The sequence below is a fragment of the Hyperoodon ampullatus genome, assembly GCF_949752795.1.
Source record: "Hyperoodon ampullatus genome assembly, chromosome: 20".
Lineage (NCBI taxonomy): Eukaryota > Metazoa > Chordata > Mammalia > Artiodactyla > Ziphiidae > Hyperoodon > Hyperoodon ampullatus.
In genome coordinates, this window is record NC_136933.1 from 2578794 (window position 1) to 2593402 (window position 14609).

General features: G+C 40.6%; 1 protein-coding gene across 3 annotated transcripts in view; it reads right to left on the minus strand.

Moving 5' to 3' along the window:
- PSD3 (pleckstrin and Sec7 domain containing 3) overlaps positions 1-14609 on the minus strand; it is a gene marked incomplete at both ends in the record, with an annotated part of 563129 nt that overhangs the window by 416752 nt on the left and 131768 nt on the right. For all 3 annotated transcript variants that reach the window (XM_079726463.1, XM_079726462.1, XM_079726467.1), the window contains one exon: positions 9818-9926. In XM_079726463.1, the coding sequence (XP_079582589.1) occupies positions 9818-9926 (109 nt within the window). The remainder of the gene's footprint in view (positions 1-9817; positions 9927-14609) is intronic.

Here is a 14609-nt window from a genome sequence, read left to right on the forward strand (position 1 = left end):
AACACTTTGCAAACTATCTTGAATTGTCTTCCCCAGAAACTCCCACCCACAGCCCATGTTAGGTCCCCACTGAGTGGCAAAGCCTAAGCCTCCTGTCCCTAGAGCAGCGAAACTTTCCTTGGGCCTAAACGGGCTCATGAGTCAACTGACCTCCACTGATTTGGCTGCATTACTAAGAGGCTACCACCTGAATATTACTGGGGATGCATTCAAAACGCAATGTCAGTTTCTCCAGCAGGCTATTTCTGGAGCACTTAGTCAGTTTCAGTCACTTATTTAATCCACTTGGAAAAACAAAAAACAAGTGGGAAGAGGTATGCCTATCAATCAAATTCAAATAAAAACACTGTCCTATTCTCTCTACTACCTTCCTTTGGTCTTCTGAGTTTGGGCAGTGTTTTGATGATAGATGAATGGTCAATATAATGAAACTTCAAGAGTATTTTTGAAATGATAAAAATGTGCCATCATTTCTTTGTGAAGATTAGAAAAAAAAAGTACTTTCCCAAAGTCAATATACACTTGCATCCTACACCCCTCCTACGATAAGCAACAACTTCTGCTCCCCCTTCCAATTTCCAGATCAACCCATCTTGATTTATCTCTCTAAAATGGTACCTGGAGAAATACGGTTACCCCAGGCTCGAGTGTTAGAAAAACAAGAACGGTGGAGTCCAGATGGCGGAGTAGGAACACACAGAGTTCGCATCTCCTCACAAAAAGGGCACCAGCTAGGCACTGGTGGGGGACCTTGGACCCCTAAAAGGATGGGAGAAATCCCCACTCGACCAGGTAGGACATGGGAAGGAAGGGGGGGGGGAGAAAAGTGGAGGTGGGACGGGACTGGCACCCCTGGGGGGAGGGGTTGGGGGAGGGGAGAGGTGCCCACACTCGGAGGCACCCACGCACAGCAAGAGGATCAGCAGGGAAGGAGAGGGACCTTCACGGAATCAGGGGACTGGAGGGTAATGCGGCCAGCATCTCCCCCAGCCCCTTGGGCCCCCATGAGCCTGCTGGGGTCCCGGGCCTGAACTCCTGCCCCCACCAAGGCCTCTCCCGGTGGCACAGGTCCTGGGCCTGAATTCCTCCTCCCCACCAAGGCCTCTTCCAGCTGCACGAGTCCTGGGCCTGAGCCCCCAACACAAGGCCTCTTCTGGCTGCATGAGTTCCAGACCTGAGTGGCCCCGGCCAAAGGCTCTTCCGAATGCACAGGTCCCAGGTCTGAGGCCCGCCCCTAACAAAGCCTCCTCTGGCCGCGTGGGTCCAGGTGGGCCAAACGCCACCCCCTCCAAGGCCTCCTCCAGCCCCTGTGGGTGTGCCTGTGAACACCTGTGCCCCAGCTGGCCTGCATGGTCATGTGTGCTCCGGGCCAGCTCCAGGAACAGACGCTGGTGAGAGGAACACACGCAGATGTAGGGCTGACATAGTGAGTCCACAGACCTACCTGAAGATCTTGGAGGGCCCACTGGGGAGGTGGGGGTTGGCTGTTGCTCACAATCGGGAGAAGGACACTGATAGAGGAGGCACCGTGGAATATTTATTTTTTTACTTTTTTTTAATCTCTTTTTTTTTCTTTATTTTCTGCTTTTTTTTGCTTTTGCTGTTGTGGTTCTGTTTTGTTGTTTCATTTTTATTATTTTTTCTAATGTATTTTTAATTTTTATAATTCTATTTTTTATTCTTTGTTATTGTTCTGCTCTTTTCTGTTTGTTGCTTTTTTTTTTTTTTTTTTTTTTTTTTTTTGCTGCACTGTATAGCTTACAGGGTCTTGTTTCTCAGGCCAGGGGTCTGGCCTGAGCTCCTGTGGTGGGAGCACCAAGTCTAAGCCAGTGGACTAACAGAACTTCAGGTCCCAGGGAATATTAATCAGTGTGAGGTCTCCCAGAGATCCTCATCTCGGCACCAAGACCCAGCTCCACACAACTGCCGGCAAACTCCAGTACTGGACACCTCAAGCCAAACAACCAGCAAGACAGGAAAACAGCCCCACCAATCAAAAGAAAAATAAGATGACAAAAAAATATGTTACAGCCAAAGAAGGAAGGTAAAAACCTACAAGACCAAATAAATGAAGAGGAAATAGGCAACCTACCTGAAAAAGATTTCATAGTAATGATAGTAAAGATGATCCAAAATCTCAGAAATAGAATGGAGGCACAGATCAAGAAGATACGAGAAATGTTTAACAAGGACCTAGAAGAACTAAAGAACAAACAGTGATGAACAACACAATAACTACAATGAAAAATATACTGGATGGAATCAATAGCAGAATAACTGAGGGAGAACGAATAAGTGAGCTGGAAGATAGAATGGTGGAAATAACTGCTGAGGAGCAGAATAAAGAAAAAAGAATGAAAAGAAATGAGGACATTCTCACAGACATCTGGCACCACATTAAACACACCAACATTCGAATTATAGGCGTCCCAGAAGAAGAAGAGAAAGAGAAAGGGTCTGAAAACATATTTGATGAGATTATAGTCAAAAACTTCCCTAACATGGGAAACAGTCACCCAAGTCGAGGACGTGCAGAGAGTCCCATACATGATACGCCCTAGGGGAAACACGGCAAGACACATATTAATCAAACTAACAAAAATTAAATTCAAAGAAAAAATATTAAAAGCTTCAAGGGAAAAACAAAAAATAACATATAAAGGAATCCCCATAAGGTTATCAGCTGATTTTTCAGTAGAAACTCTGCAGGCTAGAAGGCATTGGCAGGATATACCTAAAGTGATGAAAGAGAAGAACCTACAGCCAAGATTACTCTACCGAGCAAGGATCTCATTCAGATTTGACAGAGAAATCCAAAGCTTTACACACAAGGAAAAGCTTAGAGAATTCAGCACCACCAAACCAGCTTTACAACAAATGCTAAAGGAACTTCTCTAGGCAGGAAACACAAGAAAAGACAAAGACCTACAAAAACAAACCCAAAACAATAAAGAAAATGGTAATAGTAACACAGATATCGATAATTACATTAAATGTAAATGGATTAAATGCTCCAATCAAAAGATACAGATTGGCTGAATTAATACAAAAACAAGACCTGTATATATGCTGTCTACAAGAGACCCACTTCAGACCTAGAGACACATACACAGACTGAAACTGAGAAGACACAGAAAGATATTCCATGCAAATGGAAATCAAGAGAAAGCTGGAGTACCAATACTCATATCAGATAAAATATACTTTAAAATAAAGACTGTTACAAGAGACAAGGAAGAACACTGCATAATGATCAAGGGATCAATCCAAGAAGACATAATAATTATAAATATTTATGTACCCAACAGAGGACTGCCTCAATACATAAGGCTTAAAAGGGAAAATTGACAGTAACACAATAATAGTGGGGGACTTTTAACCCCCCACTTACATCAATGAATAGATCATCCAGACAGAAACTCAACAAGGAAACACAAGCTTTAAATGACACAACAGACCAGAAAGACTTAATTGATATTTACAGGACATTCCATCCAAAAGCAGCAGAGTACACTTTCTTCTCAAGTGCATACAGAATATTCTCCAGGATAGATCACATCTTGGGTCACAAATCAAGCCTTGGTAAATTTAAGAAAACTAAAATCATATCAAGCATCTTTTCCGACCACAAAGCTATGAGATTAGAAATCAATTACAGGGACTTCCCTGGTGACACAGTGGCTAAGAATCCACCTGCCAATGCAGGGGTCATGGGTTTGATCCCTGATCCAGGAAGATCCCACTTGCCACGGAGTAATTAAGCCTGTGTGCCACAGCTACTGAGCCTACGCTCTAGAGCCGGCGAGCCACAGCTACTGAGCCCACGTGACACAACTACTGAAGCCCACGTGCCTAGACCTCTGCTCCACAATAAGGGAAGGCACTGCAATGAGACACCCGTGCAGACTAGCTCGCAACAAAGAGTAGCCCCCACTCGCTTTATCAAGAGAAAGCCCACAGGCAGCAATGAAGACCCAGCACAACAATCAATCAATCAATCAATCAATCAATCAATGAATAAATAACTTTTTTAAAAAGAAATTAATTACAGGGAAAAACTGTAAAAAGTACAAACACATGGAGTCTAAACAAATGCTACTAACGAGGAGATCACTGAAGAAATCAAAGAGAAATAAAACAACACACAGAAACAAATGACAACGACAACATGATGACCCAAAAACTATGGGATGCAGCAAAAGCAGTTCTAAGAGGGAAGTTTATAGCAATTCAATCTCACCTCAAGAAACAAGAAGAGGGCTTCCCTGGTGGCGCAGTGGTTGAGAGTCCGCCTGCCAATGCAGGGGACACGGGTTCGTGCCCCGGTCCGGGAGGATCCCACATGCCGTGGAGCGGCTGGGCCAGTGAGCCATGGCTGCTGAGCCTGTGCGTCCGGAGCCCGTGCTCCGCAACAGGAGAGGCCACAACGGTGCGAGGCCCGCGTACCACAAAAAAAAAAAAAAAAAAGAAACAAGAAGAATCTCAAATAAACAATCTAACCTAACACCCAAAGCAACTAGGGAAAGAAGTACAAAGGAAACCCAAAATTAGTAGAAGGAAAGAAATCATAAAGATCAGAGCAGAAATAAATGAAATAGAAAGGAAGAAAACAATACCAAAGATCAAAAAAACTAAACTGGTTCTTTGAGAAGATACACAAAACTGATAAACCTTTATCCAGACTCATCAAGTAAAAAAGGAGGACTCAAATCCATAAAATTAGAAATGAAAAATGACAAACTACAAATGACACCACAGAAATACAAAGGATCATAAGAGACTACTACAAACAACTATATGCTAATAAAATGGACAATCTGGAAGAAATGAACAAATTCTTTAACAGGTACAACTTCTAAGACTGAACCAGGAAGAAATAGAAAATATAAACAGACCAATCACAAGTAATGAAATTGAAACTGTAACTTAAAATCTTCCAAGAAACAAAAGTCCAGGACCAGGTGGCTTCACAGGTGAATTCTATCAAACATTTAGAGAAGCGCTAACACTGATCCTTCTCAAATTCTTCCCAAAATGTGCAGAGGGAGGAACACTCCTAAACTTGTTCTACGAGACCACCATCACCCTGCTACCAAAACCAGACAAAGATATCACAAAAAACGAAAATTACAAACCAGTATCACTGATAAACATAGACGCCAAAATCCTCAAAAAATTACTAGCAAACAGAATCCAACAACACATTAAAGGATCATACACCATGGTCAAGTGGGATTTATCCTAGGAATGCAAGGATTGCAAGGATTCTTCAGTATAAGCAAATCAATCAATGTGATACATCATATTAACAAATTAAAGGAAAAAAACCACATGATCATCTCAACAGATGCAGAAAAAAGCTTTTAGACAAAATTCAACACCCATTTAAAATAAAAACTCTCCAGGAAGTGGGCACAGAGGGAACCTACTTCAACATAATAAAGGCCATATACGACAAACCTATAGCAAACATCATTCTCAATGGTGAAAAACTGAAAGCATTTCCTCTAAGATCAGGAACAAGACAAGGATGTCCACTCTTGCCACTATTATTTAACATAGTTTTGGAAGTCCTAGCCACAGCAATCAGAGAAGAAAAAGAAATAAGAGGAATACAATTTGGAAAAGAAAAAGTAAAACTCTCAGTTTGCAGATGACATGATACTATACAGAGAAAATCCTAAAGATGCCACCAGAAAACTACTAGAGCTAATCAATTTGGTAAAGTTGAAGGATACAAAATTAATGCACAAAAATCTCTTGCAGTCCTATACACTAACAACAAAAACTCAGTAAGGAAACAATCCCATTTACCATGGCAACAAAAAGAATAAAATACCTAGGAATAAACCTACCTAGGGAGACAAAAGACCTGTATGCAGAAAACTATAAGACACTGATGAAAGAAATTAAAGGTGATACAAACAGATGGAGAGATATACCATGCTCTTGGATTGGAAGAATCAATATTGTGAAAATGACTATACTACCCAAAGCAATCTATAGATTCAATGCAATCCCTATCAAATTACCAATGGCATTTTTCATAGAATTAGAACAAAAAATTTTACAATTTGTGTAGAAACATAAACGACTCCAAATAGCTAAGCAATCTTGAGAAAGAAAAACAGAGTTAGAGGAATCAGGCTCCCGGACTTCAGACTATACTACAAAGCTACAGTAAGCAAGACAGTACTGGCACAAAAAAACAGAAATATAGATCAATGGTACAGGATAGAAAGCCCAGAGATAAACCCATGCACATATGGTTAACTAATCTATGCCAAAGGAGGCAAGAATATACAATGGAGAAAAGACAGCCTCTTCAATAAGTGGTGCTGGGAAAGCTGGACAGCTACATGTAAAAGAATGAAATTAGAACACTTCCTAACACCATACACAAAAATAAACTCAAAATGGATTAAAGACCTAAATGTAAGACCAGATACTATAAAACTCTTCAAGAAAAACATAGGCACAACACTCTTTGACATAAATCACAGCAGGATCTTTTTTGACCCACCTCCTACAGTAATGAAAATAAAAACAAAAATAAACAAATGGGACCTAATTAAACTTAAAAGCTTTTGTACAGCAAAGAAAACCATAAACTAGATGAAAACACAGCCCTCAGAATGGGAGAAAATATTTGCAAACAAAGCAACTGACAAGGGATTAATCTCCAAAATATACCAACAGCTCATGCAGCTCAATATCAAAAAAACAAACAACCCAATAAAAAAATGGGCAGAAGACCTAAAGAGACATTTCTCAAAGAATACATACAGATGGCCAAGAGTCACATGAAAAGATGCTCAACATTGCTAATTATTAGCAATTATTATTAGCAATTTTTAGAGAAATGCAGATCAAAACTACAATGAGGTATCACCTCACACTGGTCAGAACGACCATCATCAAAAAATCTACAAAGAGGGGCTTCCCTGGTGGAGCAGTGGTTGAGAGTCCGCCTGCCAATGCAGGGGACACAGGTTTGTGCCCCAATCTGGGAAGATCCCACATGCCACGGAGTGGCTGGGCCCGTGAGCCATGGCCGCTGAGCCTGCGCGTCCAGAGCCTGTGCTCCGCAACGGGAGAGGCCACAACAGTGAGAGGCCCACGTACCACAAAAAAAAAAAAAAAAAAAAATCTACAAAGAATAAATGCTGGAGGGGGTGTGCAGAAAGGGAAACCTCTTGCACTGTTGGTGGGAATGTAAATTGATACAGCCACTGTGGAGAACAGTATGGAGGTTCCTTAAAAAACTACAAATAGAATTACCATATGACCAAGCAATCCCACTATTGGGCATATACCCTAAGAAAACCATAATTCAAAAAGACACATGCACCCCAATGTTCATTGCAGCACTATTTACAATAGCCAGGACATGGAAGCAACCTAAATGTCCATCAACAGAGGAATGTATAAAGAAGATGTGGTACATATATACAATGGAATATTACTCAGTCATAAAAAGGAATGAAACTGAGTCATTTGCAGAGACGTGGATGGACCCAGAGACTGTCATACACAGTGAAGTTAAGTCATAAAGAGAAAAACAATTATTGTATATTAACACATATATGTGGAATCTAGAAAAATGGTACAGATGAACCTGTCTGCAGAGCAGGAATAGAGACACAGATGTAGCAAACAAATGTGTGGACACAGGCCGGGGGGTGCCGGCAGGCGGGGCGGGAAGTGGAGGTGGGATGAATTGGGAGATTAGGATTGACATGTATACACTAGCATGTGTAAAACAGATAGCTAGTGGGAACCTGCTGTATAGCGCAGGGAGCTCCACTTAGTGCTCTGTGCTGACCTAAATGGGTGGGATTGGGGGGTGTTGAGGGAGGTCCAAGAGGGAGGGGATATATATACACATATGGCTGATTCACTTCGTTTTACAGCAGAAACTAACACAACATTGTAAAGCAACTATACCCCAATAAAAAAATAAAAAGTAGATTAAAAAAAAAAAAAACAGTACCTGGTACTTCATCTCCACGTACCTAAATTAAAATGCACACTCTTCACCCTCCATGATTCTGCTCCTTTCTAAATGGTTATCTTTCTAAACCTATCTCTCACAGATATGCTTTGCAAACCAACCTGGGCAGTTTCCTCCATGTTATCCAAAAAATTTGTATTTTCTGCCATCACACCCTTGCTCATACCCTTCCCTCAGTCTGAAATGCCCTCCCCAAAACTCAATTAATCAGAATACTAGTCATTCTTTAAGAACAGTGCAACTTTCACCTCCTCCATGAAGCCATCACCAGCACAGCTGAAAGTGATCATTCCCTCTCTCTGACCAAAGAATTAGCCCCCAGGTGGCAAGGACTGTCTTCTACTTCTTTGCACCATGACAGTGCCCAGCACAGGTGACTAGCACACAACAAGTGTTCATTAAATAGATTTAATAAATGCATGCACACTTACACCAGCACAGGTGACTAGCACACAAGTGTTCATTAAATAGATTTAATAAATGCATGCACACTTACACACCTGCGGAATAACATCACACTAGAAATAAATAACACCAACCATTTTTACCAAGGCAAATAAGGAACAGGAGGTTTAAAATGTCATTCTGATTCTCCTCAGGTACACTTGGAAAACTACAAAACCTATGAGTAAGGTAGACCCAAACTCACCCACCAATAAGTCAAAGGACTATGTAGATATTTGATAGTATCTCTATATAGTGAAGTAAAAATCATGTTTTATCAAAGTTAAAAACAGCTTAATTAGCACAAAATCACAAAGTTAAGGCTATGCCAAGGAGGAGTTTTACACAGTCTTGGGGTGATGACAGTCAGTACTCCCTGAGACAAAGTGAATAAATGATTAAGTGCCCCAAACCTCAAGCCTAGAATGTTAGGTATTTATGCTACATAATAAAACCAGAATGATTTTTTTAAAATAATTTAGCTGTTTTATACTTCATTAAGAGTCCCCAACTACTGAAATATCTAATAAGTATTCATTATTAAGGTAAAAGGAATTATTGATATACACTGCATTCTTGCTAGCCCCAGGTATTAGGGAGCCCATGATATAATCCCATCTAACACATAAATCAAAATGAATAGTTAGCATTTGACTTCTTCAACTGAACAACAGCTACCAATACATTAGGTCAGATTCCTTATCTACCCAAAACAGAAATCAGTGTCAGACAGTGATGGAGTTGAGGAGAGTCAGGATTGTATTTTTTCTAAATGTCAGCTTCAAAGGTCAGGAATATGATGATGATAGTGATCAAACACTTCCATAGCATTTATTACATGCCAAGTATGGTTTTGAGATCCTTACATACGTCAATCTACCTAATCCTCAAAAGATTTCTGAGACATATATCACTATAATCCCATTTTACAGATGAGAAAACTGAGGCAAAAATAGCTTAGACAACTTACTCAAGGTCACGCATCTCATAAGTTACAAGGCCAGAAATGACGCTCAAGAAGCCTAGCTAAAGAGCCAAGGCTCTTAACCACATTCAGTACCCTTCTCTGCCTGACTCCCAAGACTCCTATGGCCTTTATCTCCTTCTGACTGAGTACCTTTTCTCCATCTGCACCGCTGCCTTCCTACCTCTGTGAAACCTGTTTGCTTTAATTATTCACTAATAATTCTATATCTTCCTAAGGTGTAGAACTCAGAAATACAGGATGTGATTCTAGTAGCCTGTTTTAGGTAATTTCAAGTCACTTCTTGATTTGAAGAATTCTCAGCTTCTGAGATTTGAAATTTCAATAGGACTTCCTATCTGTTACCTGAAAGAGGAAGGTAGGGAAACACTTACTAGTATCTGGAGTTTTCTCTTCAGATCTGCCAAATAAAAATTCATATTTGGCCTTGGCAACACTCTGGGAATGTGCTGATGCACTGTTAACCCAAACAAATGTCTCTGCCTGCAAAATTAGAGCAAAACAAAGACGTCATTAAAAGTATATCATAAAAAATACATCATAAAGCAAATCAACCAACAAGAGAATGGTTATGACATGTCTACTTGATAGAATGTTATACAGCCATTAAAAATGAAACATAAAAATCATAACATAACATAAATCAGAATACAAGATGATCACAGCAAGATTACAACTATATAGAAAGATAAACATATAAACATCTATAGGGGAACAAGAAAAATATGAAAAGTTTGGCTTGATTGGAGGGCAGAATTATGGTAGAATTTCTAAAAATTAAGCATATGTTACTTTTTTGCAATAAGAAAACTGTATTTTATTTTTAGACACATCATTTTCCAAATGATTATCATTACCCACAGCCCATACCAGGAATACTTCTGTGCATGAGTTCTGCTAAAGTATGTCAAAAAAAAAGTAGCCTTTCCCCAAAAGAGACCACATTTTTATTTAATCAGGAACACCATTTAGCCAAACAGGAGTACCAGGTGTTTATACTTATTATCCTAAATTCAAGCATCTGTCCCAGTGTCCTTTGGGACACTTATTTGAAAGAAAAACTACAAAGGTCACTGAAGTGGTTCACAACATGATTCTCAATTCGTATCACCCTTTTCCTGGCTGCTTTAGGCAACTGCCAAAAATCAGGAGTGCCTCCTTTCTCTGGCCTAGGATTAATTAAAAATAAGTAACAAGGCAGAAATGTCAAAACACAGAGAAATTTGACCGAGTCCAATCAGGGAGTCATTATTCTGCCTCTTCACTCCAAACTCAAAAATTAGAACCAGGATCCAGATATTACCATACTGGTTTCTACCGTCTAATCATGAGACATCTTTCTCATGTCTGAGCAGCAACTGACCATTCACTTTAGGAGAGAGGAGCATGAAGGGTTCTATCAGCAACCAGGCAGCTACTTCAAGGAGGGAAATTTTATGACGTCTGCTTTACCCTTTGGAGCAGAAATGACTGACAGCAGTGAGGAGGCGCACGGCTGGGTTATGAGTACCTCCATCACCCTCTGCAGACAGGTTCAGTGGGCAGGCCTCTCTTTGTTCTTGAATAACAATATCAAAGACCTTCTTGAACAATTTCAAGAGAGCAATTTCTTAAAATAGCTCTACAATCACTTAATGTTCACAATGTGTAAAATTATTCTTTCTGTTAAAGGTGCACACTCCTCTCGGAGTTGCATGTTTCATAATCACAGGCTGTTAATTATCCTTTTCCCTGATGGAGAGGCAATATTCACTTTGTTGATGTGTTTAGGGAGCCTCAGGCTGATAAAGGAGGAACCTGGTGCCCTCATTTAGGTAGGGGTGGTTAGGAAAGGCTCTCTAAGGAACCAATACCTGCAGAGATGAGAAGGACGGGAGCTGAGGAAGGGCAGGAACATGCAGCTGAGCAGAGGGAGGGTCACACACAATGGCCGCAAAGTATGAAAGGACCAGGCTACCCAAATAACGGAGGGACGGCCAACGTGGCCACAGAATAGTGGGTACACAGGCAAGTTCAGAGGCGGACCAGAGAAACAGCACAGCACGAACAAACACTGGAAAGGAGGCAGGGGCCAAAGACACAGGCTGCAGGTCAGGGAAAGGCTTGATGGGAAGCCACTGGACGGTTCTAAACGTACGGTGGTCACTAACGTTTTTAGAGGATCATTCACTTACACTTTAAAAAAAATCAGACGGTTGTTATAGGGGAAACTGACTGGAGTAAGTCAAGAGGAAGGAGAGACACCAGTCAGAAGTGCCAATGAGAATGCATGAAAGTTTCGAATAGGATGACGGTAACGGAAACAGACAGAAGTAGATAAATGTGAAATATACCTGTAGGGAGACTCTATACAAATTTTCTGACAAACTGAGTTTAAGGAATAAGGGAAAGGAAGAACTCAAGCATAACTGTAATGGATAACACTTACTAACCACTTAACTCCAGGCCAGGCTGTTCCAGTGCAATACCTGGGATGTCTCATGTAATACTCAGAACAGTCCTATGAGGTGGGCACTGCTGCCATCCCAGTCTCACAGGCAGAGAAAGGGAGGCTTGTCACTTGTCCAAGGTGACACAGCTAGTAAACCATGGACCCCAGATTCAGACCCTGAATCCAGAACCCCTGGCCCAGAGAATGATCCAAGGAATCTGGTTTGAGCAGCTGCGTGGTGTGTTGAGATGGGGGAGACTAGAGAAGAAACACTGTCAACAGATTGCATTTGGACCTGAGGTGACCTCAGAAAAACAATAGAGAAGATTTTAAAGGAAAACTCCATTACTTGGGAAAAGAATCTGAAAAAGAATGGATATATGGGGAATTCCCCGGCGGTCGTTAGGACTCTGCACTCTCACTGCTGAGGGCTGGGGTTCAATCCCCGGTCGGGGAACTAAGATCCTACAAGCTGCACAGCGTGGCCAAAAACAAAAAAAGAAGAAGAATGGATACAGGTATATGTATAACTGAATCACTTCGCTGTACATCTGAAACTAACAACATTATAAATCAACTATACTCCAAAATAAAATAAAAATTAAATTAAATTTTAAAATGCTGATTTCTGCATCAGGTAAATGCAAATCAAAACCACAATGAGGTATCACCTCACCCCTGTCAGAATGGCTAACATCAAAAAGAACACAAAAAATAAATGGTGGTGAGGATGTGGAGAAAAGGGAAACCTCCTACCGTGTTGGTGAGGAAAAAAACAAAACAGAACTCCATTACCATGGTGCTAGAAAATAAGAAGAAATGCCATCGATGAAGCAGCAGTTTTAAGAAATTCCAGGAAGGTAATTTTTTGACACACAGTCTTAAAGCCTGGGAACTATTCTCCAGAGAAAGGTTCCTCTTGAGCAAGAGTGCTTAACCTCAGAATTTTGGAAGTCTGAAGTTAGACGGGGAAAAAAATTACATCTTTATTCTCACTTACCTTAAACCGAAATGTAGCTTTTTTTCCCAAATATGCATGTACTCAACAAACCACAGTATTATTATTAGTAACCGTAACTTTGTCACCAATTGAAATCACAGCCATTTTCACTTCATATAACAATTATTGCAAATAACTTGAACTATGATTTATACCCATCCCTACTTTGAAATGACAGTAGTTACAAGACCCACCACTAAATCTCACTATGAATAAGAAAACACAATATATCACCATATCACACATTTGTTTAATATTCTGGTACCCTATATAATTGGTTTCTTTTACAGCTCCATGTATATTACTGTATACACTTAAAAAGCATTATTCTGACAAGAGATCCAGAGCCTTACCAGACTGTCAAAAGGGGCCACAGCACAGAAGAAGGTTAAGAGACCCTGTTCAAGAGCATCAGTCCTTAAACTGCAGTGCATGGTCTATTAGTGGCTTTGTAATCAGCTGTGTGGGTCATAGCCAGATTTTCTTTATAAATAAGTTTATACACACACATATATATTTAACAGGATAAAACGGAAAATATCAAAGTAGATATAGCACTTGGTAAGATAACCATTGTTTTATGAAACTTCTAGAGTGTGTGTGTGTGTGTGTGTGTGTGTGTGTGTGTGTGTGTGTGTGTGTGTGTGTGTGTGTGTGTGTGTGTGTTGGGTCATGATGTAAAATATATTTTTCACCGTGAGTCCAGATCAAAACTGTGGAAACACAGTGCTCCAGAGTGGTTCTCAAACTTAAGCATGAATTAGCATTACCTACAAGGCTTGTTAAAGCACATATTGGGGTTTCACCCAGAGTTTCTGGTTCAGGGGGTCTGGGATTTGGGGCCTGAGAATGTGCATTTCCTAACAACTTTGCTGGTGCTGTTGATTCTGCTGGTCCAGGGACCACATTTTGTGAACCACTGCTCTAGACCAGCGTTTCCCATGCTTTACTGTATATATGAACTGCATGGGAGTCTTGTTAAAACACAGATCAAGCAGGTCTGGGGTGGGGCCTGAGACTCTGCATTCCTAAGAAGTTCCCAGAGGATGCTGATGCTGGTCCACAGAGCACACTCGTGCTAAGGTTTGGAAGTGAAGCGCTGTTCAAAGCACACTCAGACTCTCACAGAAGAGAAACACCTGTTAAAAGGATGCTCTAACCAAGAGTAAAAGATACTACAGGGCTCCACTCTAATAAAGCACCCCATACTCTGAAAATTGTGGGGAACCCCAAAACCCAACATTCAGGCCCAGTCAAAGCACCACCATTCCCCTGACTTGCCCAGTGAAATAAAATTCACTCAGCTTATATTTGTTATTCTTAAAGCTAGGTGCCCCACTGCCCTACCCATGCCAAGGGTTACAAATCTTCACCCACCTAGCTCCACAACAATTTTTGCAGGTCAAAAAGTTTTTACTTGAAATACTCAGCACTACTTTTTCTTCTGTATTACTAACTGAAAAATATATATTCTTTTTTATCACAGCCACTGTGATAAAGTATGGGATATGAAGTAACATTAGCAAATGGACTGTCGGCTGATCCAGACTGGAATCCCAGGTGAGACTCCCACTCAATCACACTAATGTTCAGTCTTAGGCTTCAGCTTCTTTTTATTGGTAAAAAGAGTTATTCAAATTCATCTCTAAGGTCCCTTCTCATTCTGAAGCACAAAGATTCTTCACACTTCTGAGCCACCTTCACAGATATTTCATTAAGGAGGAATAACACAAGT